The sequence below is a fragment of the Ctenopharyngodon idella genome, chromosome 9 (assembly GCF_019924925.1).
Source record: "Ctenopharyngodon idella isolate HZGC_01 chromosome 9, HZGC01, whole genome shotgun sequence".
In the NCBI taxonomy this organism is placed as follows: Eukaryota; Metazoa; Chordata; class Actinopteri; order Cypriniformes; family Xenocyprididae; genus Ctenopharyngodon; species Ctenopharyngodon idella.
This window is the reverse complement of record NC_067228.1, coordinates 19,366,228-19,384,637: the sequence shown is the minus strand read 5'-3', so window position 1 is coordinate 19,384,637 and position 18,410 is coordinate 19,366,228. Positions and strand designations below refer to the sequence as shown.

Genomic DNA, 18,410 nt, shown 5'->3' with positions numbered 1-18,410 from the left:
TTCTATGCATTCTAATCGAGATTTACGACATCCCAATATTTACCTCAAATTCTGTTGGACGAACACACCGTATTCAAGAGTGTCTTGAAAAATAATTAAATCGTATCAAATGCAGAGTACACTTAGCCTACAATAAAAGTTAATAATGATGACAATTCATAAATAATACATATGTTTAAAACAAGCTTGTGAGTGAATCTGAATTTTCGTTGGTTCTTGTTTATGAAACGACGTAACGGAGTGAGAAGGGCAGTACTTGTCTTACAACTTTTGAACAGAGAGGATTTCTTAATGAGTTCAAAGGGTAGCATATATGTGTTCTCTATGGGTCGAAGGTCAAACACCCTTGAAATACCCAAGGTCACTAAAAGTAACCAACAAAGCATCGCCATATTGATAATGTCAAAGTTAAAAGAGGTGCCTTGTCGCTTTGTCTAAGAGTATTACACATTAATGTAAAGCTATATTATATGTGAACAGAGTTATGATCGTCAGGTATGGTAATTCAAAGGTTAGTTAGGATTTTCTGCTTTTACATAAGAGGAAAAAAATAGGGGATAATATCCAGGCACTGACGTATATTTTTTAATATTAAACCAAAGTTGTTTCCCCTGTTCCCGTGTGTGTGTGTGTGTGTGTGTGTGTGTGTGTTATTAGCCTTTTCGAACTTTTTCCCTTCCTTGCTACATGAGAAAAGAAGAACAAAAACTGCGGCTATGTGTTCCAGACCGACTGCACTCGCAGTCTAATTTCTCTTTCTTCTTCTCCCTGCCCATTGAAAAGGTGAAAGGTTTTTGTGGTTTTCTGGAGAAATAAAGAACTTCTTAGAGAGGTCGGCAGACGTGACTTTGAACTTGGATCAGATCCTGTGTTTCCTGTGGAGAGGGTAGAAATAGTCTTGGAAGAACGGTACATAACGTTCAAACAGCATGGCTTTGAGCTGAGGCACACAGAATTCCCAAAGTTTTATACATCCTCCGCCCTATTATTTACAGCTTAAAACGTTCGGAGGAGAGGAAAGACAAGACAAAGTGTGTTGTGCGTTGGAACGGGACTTTATGGGACTTAGGTTCAATGAAATTGTAAGTAAACCTCCTTTAAATGAATGTATGAATGTTAACATTTAAATAAACGCTGGGGAGCTAGATGTAGGACTTTTTCTTAGATCAGAAATGGTCCATTGAGTGGCTTATGTACATTGGCCTGGAATCCGTAATGCAGTAACTCCATCCACATGTGCTTGAATAACTTCAGCTGGACGGTTTCGTTATTGTCCGTGAGTGTACAGGGTAGTCTACATTGGCTAAAAGCTCGCATTTACGCCTATTCCGAAACCACAAAATACCGCTAAACTTGATTTTAAATAATGCAGATTCCCTGATTTATTCAATCGGAAAGACTAGGCTCTCGGTCCATGACGTCACTGTTTTTTTTTATATATTAAAGGTAGCCTAAATCATATTGTGCTTGTTTGACACGAGCATGCAACCATATCTAGTTAAAACAAATCAATTGCCATTTTGGAATGTGCTAAAATACTCAGAATGCGCACATTTGTGTGCTGGAATAAGTCATGGTGGTAGAAAAAATGTAGATAGTAGCCTACAAAATATCTCAAATGTATACTGTTGATGTATTTGCTGTGTTTCAAAAAGTATCTGAAGTTTATGCTTCTGTTATAAAGGCAATAAATTTGCATATTGTTATTCAGAGTAGCTTTGGTACCAGCTACGAATAAGTGCGTTTTTTAAACCAAATAAATTAATCCAAGTAGGCCTATTAAAGATGAGGTTGATGGCAATGACGACAATGTACCATTGCCGACTCCGTCTACTGCCCAGTTTTCCATATTATTGATTTTTTTTAGTAGGCCTGCTTCATGTTTCAATAAGCTAATGTAATAGGCTATTTATTTATGAATACACGTTTGTTTGTTTTTGATGTGTCAATCAACACTCATGAAGACATGATCACGTCCTGAAGAACACATACAAACTGAATGCGTACTAATGTTTCATAACGACAAAATGTGTTGTCATACTCACGTGCAGATTGAATCAAGGCACCTCGAGCGAGGTTTGTGAGTTTGTATTTCATTCACGCTAACCCCTAAACTGTCTGTTTGTTGGATTACAGTATGCGAAAGTAAGTAATTGGATTTTGCTATAACCTAAATATCCTAGACATTTTAGTATACAAACTATACTGATGTCTCACGAGGTTTTACACGTCCACCAAAGAATTATGGGTTACACTTACTCTTATGAGCCCTCGTGGCAATTGATTTAGATTTATTAAACGATATGATTAAACGCGAGTATTTTTGCTTTCCCTCTACCTATTCCCCGAAAAGGCTCTCCGAAAAGTAGGCGGTAATTATCGGTGGAAGATGGCGATCAGCGATTAGTTGCCAAAGGAGTGCGTTGGATTGGAGGGGCGACTAGGATTGATGAGGAGCGTCGGCCAATGAGAGCGCGTCAAATGAATGACCGGGCTCCAGTTAAAGGGGGCGTAAGAGGAGGTAGTGCCAGTCCACTGAGAAAGAGGGACCCTCCGAGATAAACATAGACAAGCGAAAGAAATAAACATTCCAATTCGAGATGCTTCAAGAACAAGGAAGACTTAGTAAGATAATGACTCGTATTTTCGTGTATTCTGAAAATAACGACATCGACTCAGTTTGAAAGGAAAAGCGCAAAGGAATCTTCTCATTTCGTTGCATTGGGGATTTTGAGTAACAAGTTATCCACAAGAAAAATATAGCCTAACTTAATACGCAAAGCTTTTTTTCCTGTGAGCGGATCGAACTTCATCGCCTCATGTCGTGTTATCAAATCTGGAAGTTAATATTCCCGTAGCGCATTCGATTTTATTTTTTTTATATGTTTTGTTGAAGCGCCGTGCATAGACTGCTTGAAAGAGAATTGGTTTTGCTCAACGAAAGCATGTTACTGGACGCTGGGCATCAGTTCCCTGGTTTGGGAGTGGGCACCTTTGCCAGGCATCATCACTCCTCCAGTGAGATGCAGGACAGAGACTTGAGTTTAGCGCAGAACAGCTTCGTCGACTCGGCGCACATGGGCGCCTTCAAACTGAACCACGATCTCTCGCCCGGACAGAGTTCTGCATTCACGAGCCAAGCGCCCGGTTACCCCGCAGCGGCTCTGGGCGCGCACGCGGCTCATGTCACATCATACGCGAGCTCGCCGTTTAACTCCACGCGGGACTTTCTCTTTCGCAGCCGTGGATTCGGGGAATCGTCACCGGCGGGAGGCCAGCACGCACTCTTCGGCCCCACTGCCGGCTCGCTCCATCACTCTCACACAGACAGCCAAGGCCACATTCTGTTCCCTGGCATCCACGAGCAGCATGGATCTCACGGTTCCCCAAACGTGCTCAACGGGCAGATGCGACTCGGACTACCGGGGGAGGTTTTCGGGCGATCAGACCAGTACCACCAGGTCTCCAGCCCGAGGACCGACCCTTACTCTGCCGCCCAGCTGCACAACCAGTACGGCTCCATGAATATGAACATGGGGATGAATATGGCAGCGCATCACCATCACCCCGGTGCCTTCTTTCGCTACATGAGGCAGCAGTGCATTAAGCAAGAGCTCATCTGTAAATGGATCGATCCAGAGCAGCTCAGTAATCCTAAGAAGAGTTGCAATAAAACTTTCAGCACCATGCACGAACTGGTCACCCACGTCTCGGTCGAGCACGTTGGAGGACCCGAACAGAGCAACCACGTCTGCTTTTGGGAAGAGTGTCCCCGGGAAAGCAAGCCCTTTAAAGCCAAATATAAACTGGTCAATCACATCCGCGTGCATACGGGAGAAAAACCTTTCCCCTGCCCGTTCCCTGGATGTGGAAAAGTCTTCGCAAGATCAGAAAACCTGAAGATTCACAAGAGAACACACACAGGTAATTATGATATTTATTTCTGCTTGAGCTTGTCACATTAACATCTGTGGGTGTTGCATATGTTTTGGAGCTCTATTTTATCAACCCTCAAAATAGTATCGCAAATAGTGGTTCTTACAAAAATAAGCTGATTATGCCAGGACGGTGTATTTTTAGACTTTGAGAGCGCAAGCAGATTTAGATCTTTAAAAGAAAACGGATGCTTGTGAGCACATATCCAATTCGTTTAAGTGAACGCGGCTGAAAGCGATTATACCTGAACTCGTACGGAGTAGGCTAAATGCGATGTTTTGCAACAATGTGCTGAATTATGTAAGAGACTGTCGAGGGTTTGTGGTTCATAAACTTTAAACGGGTCAAAGGCGACTCGAGGGCTCGTCGCGTGCGCAGAGCAGCCGTAAATCTCTCCAACCGGTTTAATGTTTGCGTGGACCAATGCTCAAGCACTCGGGTTACTACGTCAGGATTTTGAAATTTACTCCAGTTTATTTTGTAGGGTTTTTGGCCACGTACCGGAGTATTTTAATTGTTGTTAAAATTAGAAACAATGCATATATAACAATAATACACTTTATATTTAAAAACAATGATTACAAAGTGTATACAAAGCGCATAGCTACACATGCATGTACATAAGAATTACAAAATGAATGCAGACCATTTCCAACACAAAAAGGACGACATAAAAATAAGAATAGGCTATATTTCCTACTTTAGGAATGGGCGATATGTGGGCCTTTTGTTATTCTTTCCATTGCATTGACAGACTATGTGTTAGACAGGCCATTACCAGGGTTGCACATTTGAGCAATTTCCTCTTTAGAATACACGGAGGTATTGAGCCTTCTATTTGTCAAGGTGTTAATTGCATTTTGATTATTTCTAAGCAAATGGCTAAGTTTTGTGCGGGGCTGACAAAAGCTGAACGTTGAAAATAGTGTGACTGATTATTTCAGTTTTGTTTTGTTTGGACAGATCGCTGAATAAAGCAAATTCTTGCAAACGTAATTATCAGCAGAATTAGATTTTATATATCTATTTATTGTTGTAACTTTTACACTGCTCATATTTGGAAAGGCTATAGATGAGGCTGTGTGTGACCCCCTGTGTCGTTGTAAGGCGTACTACAGCTCTGTATTACAACTACGTGCATATGATAACCTCTTGAGTGATTTCATTTAAATTTATTTAAAATGCTTTGTTTTAGATGTTTTATCTTTAGAAATAATTACATTTATATATTCTCTTGAAGCTATACCTGAATCGCAGATTTATTATATGTTGTGATATGGCTATTTTTGTGGTGTGTTTTAAAAATTAAAACTGATTTAAACCTTAATCACTAATCGTGTGAATGTTTATATCGTCTTTTTTTCTTCTCAGGGGAGAAACCATTTCAGTGTGAGTTTGAGGGATGTGATCGGCGCTTCGCGAACAGCAGTGACCGAAAGAAGCACATGCACGTTCACACGTCAGACAAACCGTATCTGTGCAAAATGTGCGACAAGTCCTACACTCACCCCAGCTCTCTTCGAAAGCATATGAAGGTAATTCCTCTAGAACACAGAATGAGAAATACATTATACATATATTTGCCACTAAACTGTTTAAAGGCAACTTCGTGTGTTAATATCAATGATAGCCTACATTTAATTAAAAACACTAACAAACATGATTGTATTAGGCTATATACATAACAGATTATTAGCTAATGCATTGATTCATATTTGAACAAACTATTGATTTGTCCAGAATTTACTCATGAATAAGTTTTACCAATACACGCTATTCATGATTCATTCCGAGGATCATTAATTATTTAATTTTTGTGCGCGCGTGTGTGTGTGTGTATGTTTAGGTTCACGAGGCATCCCCATCTGCATCTGACTCGTCGCCAGCGGCAAGTTCTGGTTATGAGTCCTCAACACCCCCTGGTCTGGTGTCCCCCTCCACTGAGACCCAAAGCAACAACAATCTGTCGCCTTCCTCAGCGGTCCACAGTTCCAACAACCACAGCAGTTTATCGTCCAATTTCAGTGAATGGTATGTTTAAGACTGTGCCATCCCAGGAGGAACCATTTCAGAAAACCAGGAGATCCATATACAGCTTGTACAAAACGAACGCTCCTATATTACGCGCTTGTCCAGCAGGATTTAACATTCCCACATCGACAGAAGAAACGTGCGCAAAAGCACTAAGCATAATCTTTTTTGTACATACTACGCGCTCTCTTTCCCAATGGTTGTAATAGATTTTGTCGGTTTTTTGGTGTATAGATGTTCCTTCAATGGTAGCTATTTCTCTAACTGGACTTTTTAGTGCACATATTACCATAAAGTTGTATTATCATAATGAATATTGTGATCCCATTAAGGCAAACTGATTGTAAACTAAACAACTATTAACTGGAAAGAGTGCCAAAGTCAACATTTAACGAAGACAGACACAATATTTGCTTGTGAATGTATATCTTAGTTTGCTGGGCTTAACTTGTGATGTTTTGTGCTTTGCAAGTTTGAATTGTGAAATATATTTGGAAGATTGTGGGGCAAATTAATGTCGTGCCGTTAAATATCTGTAACTACACCCTTCTTTTTGTAAATATCGACTGCCATATTTATCCATTTGTAATTAAATTATGGTATTTACTTGCTACAGATGAAACAATATTTATAAAGAATGTTTCTTTACTATAAATATGTACAATTATGGGCTGAACAGGGGCAGTTGTTTTGTTATATGTGTTTTGTTCAAAGTTTGAGAAGTGTTTTCTCCATTATTGTGATAAAAATTTTACTGCATACAGATATAATAAAACGTGGTGCAAGTGTACAATCTTTACAACGCGTCGTGTTCCTTCCATGCTTTCTATAGATTATATTAGTAAACTTTGACAACTTTTAGGCCTTCTTTTTTGTGTAGTCTAAACAGACTTTAAACCAGAAATTTGACAGTGGTCTGAAGACGCATTTAGCTGTTGTGTTACTAGGCAGAATTATCTTTCCATAAACATCTCGGCGTTTCAAACACCAATGGACCACTAGAACTGATAGAGATATTTCAGCATTTTGAAAGAAAAAAGACACAAACATTTTAACAGAGCTTTCGCAACAACGCACAGGCATAGCTACTGAGTGCAGTGCGAAGAAAACAGATACACGGGAAAACTGACTTTTGTGGCCATAATATCAGTACAAATAATATAAAGTTTTTCTTCACTATTAGAGTAGCCTTGTTTAATCTTGGATTAATGCCGCAATTTAATGCCGCAGTCGCCATTCCCTCCACACTTAGGATAAAATGGAGTTTGAAATCAAGTGGCCGTGAACTTGAACTTGACTCTGGCACTCTTGACAAGCTCTATATTAAAAAAAAAAAAAAAATCCTGCAGAATTAAGAGGTGACTGAGACTTGTTCGCTCAATTGTAAGCCGTTTTTTTTTATTTAATTCCGTGTGCTTTCCAAGCGCAGATAATGAATAAACCCAATAAAAGCGGTATAATATAAAACAAAAGAATTGTAAACGGCGCATTTGACATTATGTAGCAACGTCAAGGAATATTGTCGCAGGCTATTTTTCGTGTATGATGAGATCAGTGACAGCAGGAAAAGTGTTATGAAAACAATCTTCAGCATAAGTAATTAATAGACTCGAGGTTCTTGAGACTTTGAGCGATCGCACCCGTGTCACTATCTTTGTTAAATCTCCTGTGCAGTGTGTAGAACTTTATACAGTGAAGGATCAGATTAATATTCATTTGTGTAAAGCCTGGGGGAAGGGATAGGCTGTAAAATCACCACCCGGTGCCACAGTGTATTTTGAGATGGGCACATAGACATAATGTATATCCTACATATTTTATTCACAGGAAATACAACTTGAAGCCACTCCTAAGAAGACAGTCGGTTTGTTCAGAAATCACCAGAACACTGATTATTAATGCGCAGCTGCCTATGGGCTGCTGGGTATATGTTTTCTTGCGTTTTCGGCTTTTGATTGAATCGCCCACTCCTTGGCTTGTGTTAGTATCCGCTGGATATATTCCCTGTTAAGGCATACTTTGACATAGTTGTGTGTTGGTGTGTTGACCTGTTTAGGGGAGGATGGTGTGACCTGTAGGGAGAGTGAAAGGTCAGCGTCCTGCGGTGCTTGGATGGCGTTTCCTTCTCAGCGCACGCTGCTCTGATATTGATCCGTGTAGAAAAACCTGCCCACAAATAAATAAATAAATAAATAATGTTCAAGACTGTACATTCCACTTTAAAACAGACTTTTTTTAAACACGTAATGTTTGTGAATTTCTTCTGAAAATTAAAAAAAATATATATATTTTTTTTTTTGGTTAGTGACTTCAAATCATTATTTTATAGGGTATTTTAACACTGAAATGCAACAAACGAAACAAACACAAAGCTTCTACTACTGCATGCAAAAATAAAAGTTATAGGCTTAATAATAATAATAATAATAAAATACATGCTACAGTTTTTTATTGTGTGCTTGAAATATGCATTTACGTTACCCTTCAAAAGACTTTTCTTCTTTGTTTTTTGATTTATGACATTGGTGAGTGCTGCCAACTCCCATTCATAGAGTTCATACGGCGGAGCTTACCATTTAATAGACTGGAGGGATAGGGGCCACCAACAAAACAATGGATAACATAATTTTTTTTTTTTTCTACCGAAATATCATCATTTACATTTAAGGAACACTAGAAAGTATTTCTAAAATGATTACACTTTATGAAAGTTTTTTGTTCCAATATGTATTAATTAACACCAAAATGTTAACCAAAAGCTGTAATTGTTCCTAGGCTGTGATAACCTCACTTTCAATGATTAGAGCAATGGCTGCCTTCATTTTCCAGCCGATTTCATCCACACCTGCAGAAATATGCGCAGACATATATGCGCAGTCTCTTTCTCGCTCACTCACTCACTCACTCAGCGAAACACACTCTCTCTCTCTCTCTCTCTCTCTCTCTCTCTCTCACACACACACACACACACACACACACACACACACACACACACACACACACACACACACTTAAATAACAGCGAACTACAGCAGAATGTTTTTGCCAACCTTTATTCTATTGTTTTATTTTAATATATATATTTTTTTTTTATTTTGTTAAAATTAATTTGATTTTTTCCCCCACGAGAGATCAACAATTCGAGAGCTATTTTGGTATCATATTATTTCGCCTTATTGTACCTCTGTCTAAACAGTTTTGTGCCGTAAAATGAATTCTAAATGATTAGCCTATTAATTCTGTATTATTGTTCTGATCGTTTAATACGCATTTAGCCTACGCATATTGGTTATTGTACAAAATCTACAAAGCGTATGTGCCAAATGTGTTTTGTGTTACAGTCTTAGAGACTGCCACTGAATAACAGAATGATGTTTCATAATCATTATAATATTATAGCTTCCTCTTTAAGTCAGAAAGAGACAGAATAGACATGTCGGACTTATTTTTGTTAACAGCATGTGTCTGTAAATCTCAGATTAAATGAGTATAAATAAATGATCAATGCAGGCGTTTTATTCATATTAATATTATTTTTATTGACGCAAATCGCACAGTCTTTCATTGTCTTTGTTTAAAAAACAAAACAAAACAAAAAAAAACAGTGCCAACCTGCATCGAATCAAACCGATTGTCTTTGTGATTGACGTTTAACTCTGAATAACCCTGTCTAGCTAGCTTAACAGTTTTGGCAGTGTCTTCCACCGAACTATGGTATTAATGATATGACTTACGTAAATATTAATAAGTTATCTGCAAAGTGAAGAGTCATTTTGTGAGAGAAAGTGCTTTTGCGATAATAGATGGTTACACAAACACAAACACCCACATTAAACGCTACAATTTCTAAATTTTGCGCTGGGTTACAGAGAGATATGAAGACAAAACAAACTACACACAGGCCTGTAACACGTAAAGCCCACGTAACCTTATGTGACCTGCAGTAACCCGACACAGGTCTCTAATCGAGGTACACAGCAACGGTATATTCAATTTGTTAATAATTTTAATTATATATTGATGGAATTTGGACCACCTGAAAATTATGATTGAATATAATTATGACTGAATATAAATGAATAATTTTCATAACGAATTTACAGACAAATAAACAAATAATAATATTTCTGAGGCATGTTCAGGTGTTCCAGACGGAAAAAAGAAGAGCAAATTTTCAATTGTTATATATTTACTGACACACACACTCACAGTGTAAAACAGCAGATATGAGAGTAAAACAATATAAATGGTTTTATGAGGGAAAAAGTATTTGTTGACACATTTTGTTACTTTAAAATATGCAAACATTAAATTAAATATTTCGTCGGTGAATAAATAAAAGAGCAAAAAATAACTTTAAAAACATTTTTTCCCCACATTGTTTTTTCCCGGGCTGGAGATTTTTGTTACTCGGTTCAAAAGATTACTTAAGCGAGTAAAACACTAAAATTTCACTTGAAATCACACACAAAGCTGATATATATGCTGATCCTGACACTACTGAATGTATATAAAAAAATAATAATAAATTATGGCTTCGTTTTTAGACAGATTACAACGACCACTGCTGCATCCACACTGTAGTTCATTAATCCATATCTTGATAGACAACGTCACGCTTATAGCCTAGATGGCTTAAGACGTGCAATAGCTATGTGTAACTGCTGCAACATGTTACATGTGCATTTGAACTCGTTATTGGAGAAAGATGATGATGAAAAGGGATGAAGAAAAAAAGAGAGAGTGGCAGGTGCTCGTTTAGAAAACACTCACTAAAATCTCAGTTGTTCGTATATATATTTAAAAAAAAAAAACTGTTGTTATTTTAATATCATTATTAAGAATAAATAGGCCTATATCATCCCTCGATTAAAATAATGTAGTCCTAGATATGCTTATAGGCTAACCTCTTGTCTGTCATTCATTCAGGCCTGTCACGTGTCAAGCAAAGCGGGCGGAGTATCGTTTTAAAGGCGATTATTTTAACAAACAAAGATTATTTTATTCTGAAATATAGTGAATATTGGCTTTACAATAATGAAAATGCATTAATGTAGGTACTTTTGTGTACATTTGTCTCTGATAACGTGAGAAAGAAACAGTTGTACATAATAGCCTATATTTAAGAGTGCTTCAAGGCCCACTTTAATTTACTGACGTTTTACGAACAATGAGGAGATGATTTGGGAAAATGTGCCGTAGAGATTTGTGCTACTTGCGCGCTACAAACCAGGCAGTATAGTGACGATAAACCTGTAAATAAACTGTGTAAATGTCTATAACCTGCACCAAAAACAGTTCTGTTATTATGAACAGTATACATTGTAAATAGTCAAAATACATGATCTGAACTCGTGAATTATTAACACAGGTGTGAGGCATGGCAAATTGTTTATTTCATTGTTTTATTGGTGTTCAAATATGTTACAGAGGGGTAGGGAAATGTATAAAATGTCAGTTTTAATAATTATCAGTAAATATATTAAATAATGTTTAAAATCTCTGATTTGTCAGTGTGGCAAATTTATCATATTTCTAAATGGGTTTGTGAGGAAAACAAATAGACATCACACAAAAAATTTAATTAAGACATTTATTTGGGATCATGCAGTATATAATTTTACTCAAAGCACAGCTCAGGCCTTTCTCTCTTCCTTTCTCTGTCTTCCTGGCTGTTTAGACCTCCCCTCTATTATAGTATGTTTATGGAAGTCTACAGTTGAGCTTCCTGTTACAGAACTGAGACTTTCATGTCACAAGGGGTGGACGTAGACACAGCCTTTCTCATGACAAATGTATAAGCTTACTTTGAACAAGCAGGAATAGCTGTCACTTCTGGCCTATAGACACAAACAAAAAGCCTAATTCCTGGAGGAAACCCAAGCTGGCACCGCCTATTCAGGGCAAACATGACCGAGCCATTGAAAACCTCCCCTGCTAAACACTTTCCCTTTTATATACGATCACTTTGAATGAGTGTTTTTCACTCATGGGAGTCATTCTGTTGGTGAGTCGCACAAGTAGGGTTGAGTGTGAATTACGAAGTACAGTCATGCTACAGCACACACCATAAAGATTGTATTCTTCTTTTGAGCCACATGATGTTTTGCCAGATCTAAATAATTTTTATATTCCAGTATTACACTATTATGAGATTCTGAAGACTGGCTAGATAAATCTCTCTTGGAAGTTCAATTTCAGAATATTCAGTAAAATAATTTCAGTAATTATTGTATAGAAGGTTGTGAACATAAAATATGCCGCCTATGGGTAGATTTTTTTTTTTTTTGGCTTTTTTTGGCTTTTTTTTTTTGCTGTAATGGATCTTCGGTTCACACACACCTATACAGATGGACATCAGATTTAAGTCACTAATTGCGGTCTAATGACGTAAGCCATGCAGTTACTCACTAAAACTCAGTTCAAAAGCTGCACTTTATATTATTCAGCCTGCAGAGAACCCTGCAAAAAAGGAGCAAATACAAAGTTCTGCCATGAAACCCTAGATGGCACAGGCTGATAGGTCCTTAACTTAATCTGCTTGCAATCACATCATTCTCTGCTGATTAGTTCCTGCTGTATCATTAGCCAATCAGCTCTCTCTGCTCAACCTTCAAATACTTGGTCAGCATTTGCTGTAGCAGTTGCAGCGTACTTTCAGAAACCCTCCACCTTCCCCAGCTCCACCTGTATAGATCTGCTATGGGTAATTCATGTATGCTGTATTGTACAGCAGCAGCATGCCTTACTTGCTCACAGTAGCATGTCATGTATGTATTGGCAGTAGCCAAGTCCCGTACTTGCTCTGCAGCAGCAATAACCAACAACAGCAGCATTAACCACCACCAGCAGCAATAGCAGCAGCGTAGCAGATCTATTCCGCCAAGACCAAACATTCCAACATTTTAATATCCATTACTACGCCAAACACTCCGAGAGTTGTCATAACAGAACTCCTGTTTTTGAAAACTATTACTGGGCTGTGGCCTACTTTTTTATGCAGACCCCTCCAGTTTAGGGAAATTTTCAATTTCCCTGCACATATAAACCTAGAGTCACACCTCTACGACTTTGATCTTCAAACACAGCGGTTCTCTGCCTGAGGGCAGCAGCAGGGCTAAAGATGCTCTCAGAGTTTGGTTTTATAAGGACTTAATGACTTAATGGAACAGTACCCCTCATGTTCTCCACCTTTATGTTGTGTTTGTCATGGAAACCAGCTTTGGAGGTTTGGAGTTACCTGTTTATTTCAGCGTTTTTTGTTTTTTTTTAATCAGATTTAAAGAGGGAAAGGTAATTGGACTCAATTGGCTGCTTTCACAAATAAAAAACCCTTGACACCTCCAAGCTCAAAAACATATGAGATACTAAAACATAGAGGAGGAAAAATATGCATTTTATGTCAAAATGAATTTGCTTTAGCACTTAATTCAATCGGTTAATGCAGATAGTCAAAGTCTTCTGAAAATGTGTACTTTCGATATGCTGTATCTGAGACGCCCCACGTCTCTCACCTGCTGTTATTCTTATGTTTAACAATACTTAGAGCAGGCAAACGCCATTCAGAAGAATTTACACAAGCTGACAGAAATGAGTGTTGATGGCTCTTTTCAAAATATCAAGGAGTGCGCAGATACCCTCCTTACGTCTCGCAGATAAGCTTCTTCCCAGCTGTCTCTTTCGTACTTTCCTCATTGAGCACCTTTGACTAAATCTTAAAAGCAAATGTGAAAGCAAAAAACCCTGGTGTTCCGAGGATTTGGTTTGATATTCCTGCGCATATCTAATATCTTACAAGTTTCTGACTTTGCCCACATCAAGCATTTACAAGTGGCCCTCCACAGGTTATTAAAACACCAGGAACAGTTGAAGATGAACATCAAAACAGTAGCAGTCTGTGTGGAATGGATTCCTGTGCCGTAAGTTGTAGAACTGATCCTTTTTTTATTTTCACTGTCTGGTCGTCACATGAGGAGGCCGTGCACCCGTGGTGCTCTCTGAATACTACAAAAACATCTCTGTCTCATGCAAATATTAGTCCAATTTGATACCTACTCTTCAAAACAATGCTTAAGGCACTGAGAGAGAAAGCATATCTCTGGCTTATCGTCATTATGCTGCACTGAATGTTATTCTTTGGAGAGTCTTCAAATGGCATTGTTCATGTCCTCCATATTTATCAATGTATGTCTTACCCCATGAGGTGCATGTGAGATCGCTCCGTCGATGTCGTCAGCTCCAAGCTATTGGGTTTCGGCAAGGCTGTTCATTGCTCAGGCTAGTGGACTGGAAAGAGCTAATTTGATTGACTTTGAACGTCAAGTTTCCATGCTGGAGGTCCAGGGTCCCCTGACAGTCTCGACGATCATGGTCAGTGAGTTCATCAGCGGCTAGTCAGTTAGCACCTGACATGTCAATGTCTAGAACAACAATACACGCTAACGTAAGCAAATGCCCAAAGTGATGGTGATTTGAATGAATGGAGCAGATTTAAATTTATGTGTGCAAATACCTATCGTAATGACAGTTCTGAACCTAATATTCCCTTGTGACCTCAGCTCAAACAAAGTCAATGTAGTTGGACATGTTATTTCAAAAGAATATAAATGATGTTGCCTTTCAATAGAAAGAACGTTATGTTTATAATAGTCAACTCATTGCTAAATTTACAGCATAACATAATAAAAACCTGAAGCTAATCCTCCACGCATCCAGTTAACATTTTAAACAGAACAGAAATTGTCCCAGCAACAATTATTTTTATGATATATTAAAATTTAATATTTAATACTAAATATATTGAATATTATTATTTTTATATTTAATTTAATCAAAATGATGTGAAAAGTTTTCAGCTAGAAAAATCATAACTGCAATTGATGTGCATAGATTGCACTGACCTCGTAAAATGTTTTATTGAACAACTAGTAAATCTAATGTGTGTAGGTTTGTCTAAAACCATTCCTATTAATGCATTAAAAATGAACATTCAGTCATCATTTACTCACCCTCATGTGGTTCCAAACCGATATGAATTTCTTTATTCTGTTGAACACAACAGAAGATATTTTGGGGGGGAAAATATCTATACAATGAAAATCAATGGGTTCCAATGTTGTTTCGACATGAGGGCGAGTATTTTTAATGACAGATTTTTAATTTTTTTATGTGAATTGTCCCTTTAACTGTCACAAGTTAACATCAGTAGAGGCTGGTTTGGCCGATTCATCTACATTCACACTCATCTGTGATGTCATTCGTGATCTTATACACAGGTGTCATCTTAATACTCCTACTTTTCTATGTGTCAGCCACATGCATGCCCCTCTTTGCTTCATTTCTGCACCTGACATACATTATTTCGCTACTCTCAGGCAGCCACGGTGATAATGAGTATATTGATTTCTTGACAAATCACAAGTGGCAAAAACAACGAGAAACACTGCACATCCCCAAACTCTTGGCAGTCATATTTATGGTGAGAAGGACATGGTCGGCTCGCTCATCCCGACAAGAGGCATTCTTTTTCGAGGCGGCACATCTCATCATCACATGAGTGCTTGTGAGGCAGAGGATGGCTTCATAAACATATATTGCCAAACGCAATACTCCACAAATTGGTGTTGTGTAGTGACATCCCTCCCGTCTCTTGGCTGTCTGGTCTCTGGGATGCGGCCCTCAAAGGAGGTGTTGAAAAGTAAACAGCGCCTAGCTGGAAGGGAAACGAGTGCATTTACTTCCCACCTCGTGTATAGCTCGTGTGGGAAGTCTGAGTGAAGATGGTCCCTGGTGGGCTTGCTGACGAACTAGGGGATTCTGCTAGGCCCCCATCCTTCTAGCACTCGACAAATAAATGGGAAACACTGTTGACAGCTGTTCACAATGATGCCGAAGAGAGGGAATTGCGTTAAAAGAGTGGCACTGCTGACAGATATTGTCCTGTTGTACAAAAAAAGCACATAAAACAAAGGGGAGGAAAGCTATTTGAAGGTGCAGTGAGCAACAAGCTGTGTTTTTAATGCCAAATTCTGTGCCGCACGAATCCCTCCTCCCCGTCCACAATGCACTGTGGTGGCACTTCACAAAATAAAACAAGCAAGCATATTTGGAGAGCACACTCTGTGCCAGGGGTTTGATAAGTGGGGACTAATTGCTGCAAACCGAAGAACAGTGCAGCTTGTCAGCATGGCGTATAGCTGGAGGTAGGGTCCATCCTGAGTCAGTATGCATGCGTTAGATATTCTGTATTTAATTGAAGGGCCCACAGTACACTGGGGTGAGGCTAAGGGGAATTATTAAGCTTTAACCAGGGGACTTCTGGGAAAAGGACCCTAATCAGGAAGCTGGGGAGCAAGTGGAGGCTGATGAGAATTATGACGATTATGACATGTTAGCACATGTCTGTAGGACAAGTGGACAGACGATGAGTTAATCAAGGGCTAGATTAAATGGCTCCCATGCTGTCAGGAATATACCCCCATCCTCCATTGTCAACGTCTTCTTATTAGGGTCAGCCTCTACCTTAATGACTTGTGGATGTGTGTATATGTGGTTTTTAGGCTTGAATTATTTATCACTTGGTGCCTCATCAACAATGCATGTCCATCATATGCAATGAACTAGCACTTTTCTATTTTAAATTGATTGTTCATACAAAAATAAAAATTATCATCATTTACTCATCCCATCATCGTTCCAAACCCACGTGAGTTTCTTTCAGCTGCAGAACACACAAACAAAAAAGAAAAAGTCTCAATATTTGTATGGACAAAGACAAAAACATTCTTAAAAATTCTTCTGCTTTTGTGTTCCGACATGAGGGTGAGTTAATACAAAGTTGTGTCATGAAACTCTAGATGGCACATCGGTCAATAACCTACTTACAATCACATCATTTTCTATAGGGCACAGCTGATCGTTTCCTGCTGTATCAGTAGCCATTGAGCTTGCGGTGCTCAACCTTCAAATACTTGGTCAGCATTTGCTGTAGCAGTGCAGCGTGCTTTCAGAAACCCTCCACCCTCCCCAGCTCCACCTGTATAGATCTGCTATGGGTAATTCATGTATGCTGTATTGTACAGCAGCAGCATGTCTTACTTGCTCACAGCAGCGTTTCGAGTATGTATTGGCAGTAGCAAGTCCCGTACTTGCTCTGCAGCAGCAGCAATAACAACAGCAGCAGCAGCAGCAGCAGCGTAACAGATCTATTCTGTCAAGACCAAATACATCAACATTGTCATACCCATTACCATGCCAAACACTCAGAGAGCAGTCATGACAGAAATAGGCTTTATGTCAGATGTCACAGGAACAAACAGGAAAAACGGTCTCATTGCATCTGCTTATCGAAGAAAGTGTTAACAGCAGCATGAACTGATGGCTATGGACTTTTAATCAGCTAACCTAGGTAGTTTTTTTTATTATTGCCTGTAACCATCAGACTTTATTATACAAACATGCTAAAAGTCACTGCAGAAACAAGGCTGTGTTGTTGCAAAGTGCCGGACAAGCAGAAAATGACAATATAACATGGAGACATGTTTTGAAACCGGCGGATACCACAGCACGAAATAAAGCCACACATACCAGCCTCCTATGTTTCTACCATTGCCTCATAAGATGCAGTAGTCCAGTGCAGCGGCTACATACTGTCATGTTGTAAATAAGACAACATCTGTATTGCAAACCCCTCCTTGTTGCGGTTGTTGTTTTTGACGTATACCTTCCAAACACAACGCCATTGCCACTGAAACCAATGCAGATATTCCGGAAAACGAAAGAGCGGCATGGGACACACAAATCAGATCTGAACAGTTGTGATACACAATGTGGACAGTATATAGATCAGATTCCAATCTGATACACAAATAATCGTATTTGGACTGATAGTGTGAACGTAGCCTAAAAGACCTGAACCGGAAGCGATGCAACCTGTTTTACAGAATACGGAAGTGTGTTTTGCATAACCCATCACCCAGAATTTTCATTTTTGGGTGAATTATCACTAAGTGTGAATCGCACTAGTATGTTTGATTATGCACATCTTCACTGTAGAGTAACAATAACATTTAATATCCCATATTACATATGTAAAATGTGTGTTGATATTTAATTCTTCCAAATTTTTTTGTAAATACAAGCTTAACTACCTAGCCAGTTATTCAGTGAGGATTTTTGTGCAATTTAGTTGATTTCATGATCCCTAAATTACCTTAACCTGAATATATCAATTGCAAACATGTTTACCATGTTTTGTTCTTCGAAATCTGCTCATTCAGTTTTCTGAATGTCTCTTCATTAGCCAGGCTCATGTGTTTCTTAGCATCAAGCTAATTGATTGAACCATATGTTAATCCTCCATTGGAGGGAACAATACCCTTTGCGCTCAAATTTACTTTTTTCACCCTATCACTAATAAAGCCAACCTCCCTGCTGATGGAAAA

The 18,410-nt window shown here is 38.7% G+C and overlaps 1 protein-coding gene across 2 annotated transcripts; it reads left to right on the top strand.

Annotated features, from left to right (window-relative positions):
* The first annotated feature begins 913 nt into the window (after window positions 1-913).
* On the top strand, window positions 914-6,769 carry zic2a (zic family member 2 (odd-paired homolog, Drosophila), a). 2 transcript variants are annotated; one of them, XM_051904708.1, is made up of 4 exons: window positions 914-1,082; window positions 2,354-3,924; window positions 5,308-5,471; window positions 5,783-6,769. In XM_051904708.1, exons 2-4 carry the CDS (start codon window positions 2,946-2,948, stop codon window positions 5,975-5,977), a joined length of 1,338 nt encoding a protein of 445 aa, XP_051760668.1. In that variant the 5' UTR covers window positions 914-1,082; window positions 2,354-2,945; the 3' UTR covers window positions 5,978-6,769. The 2 variants fall into 2 exon arrangements, with proteins under 2 accessions (XP_051760668.1, XP_051760669.1); XM_051904709.1 differs by having other exon boundaries at window positions 915-1,082; window positions 3,242-3,924.
* The last annotated feature ends 11,641 nt before the right edge of the window (window positions 6,770-18,410 follow it).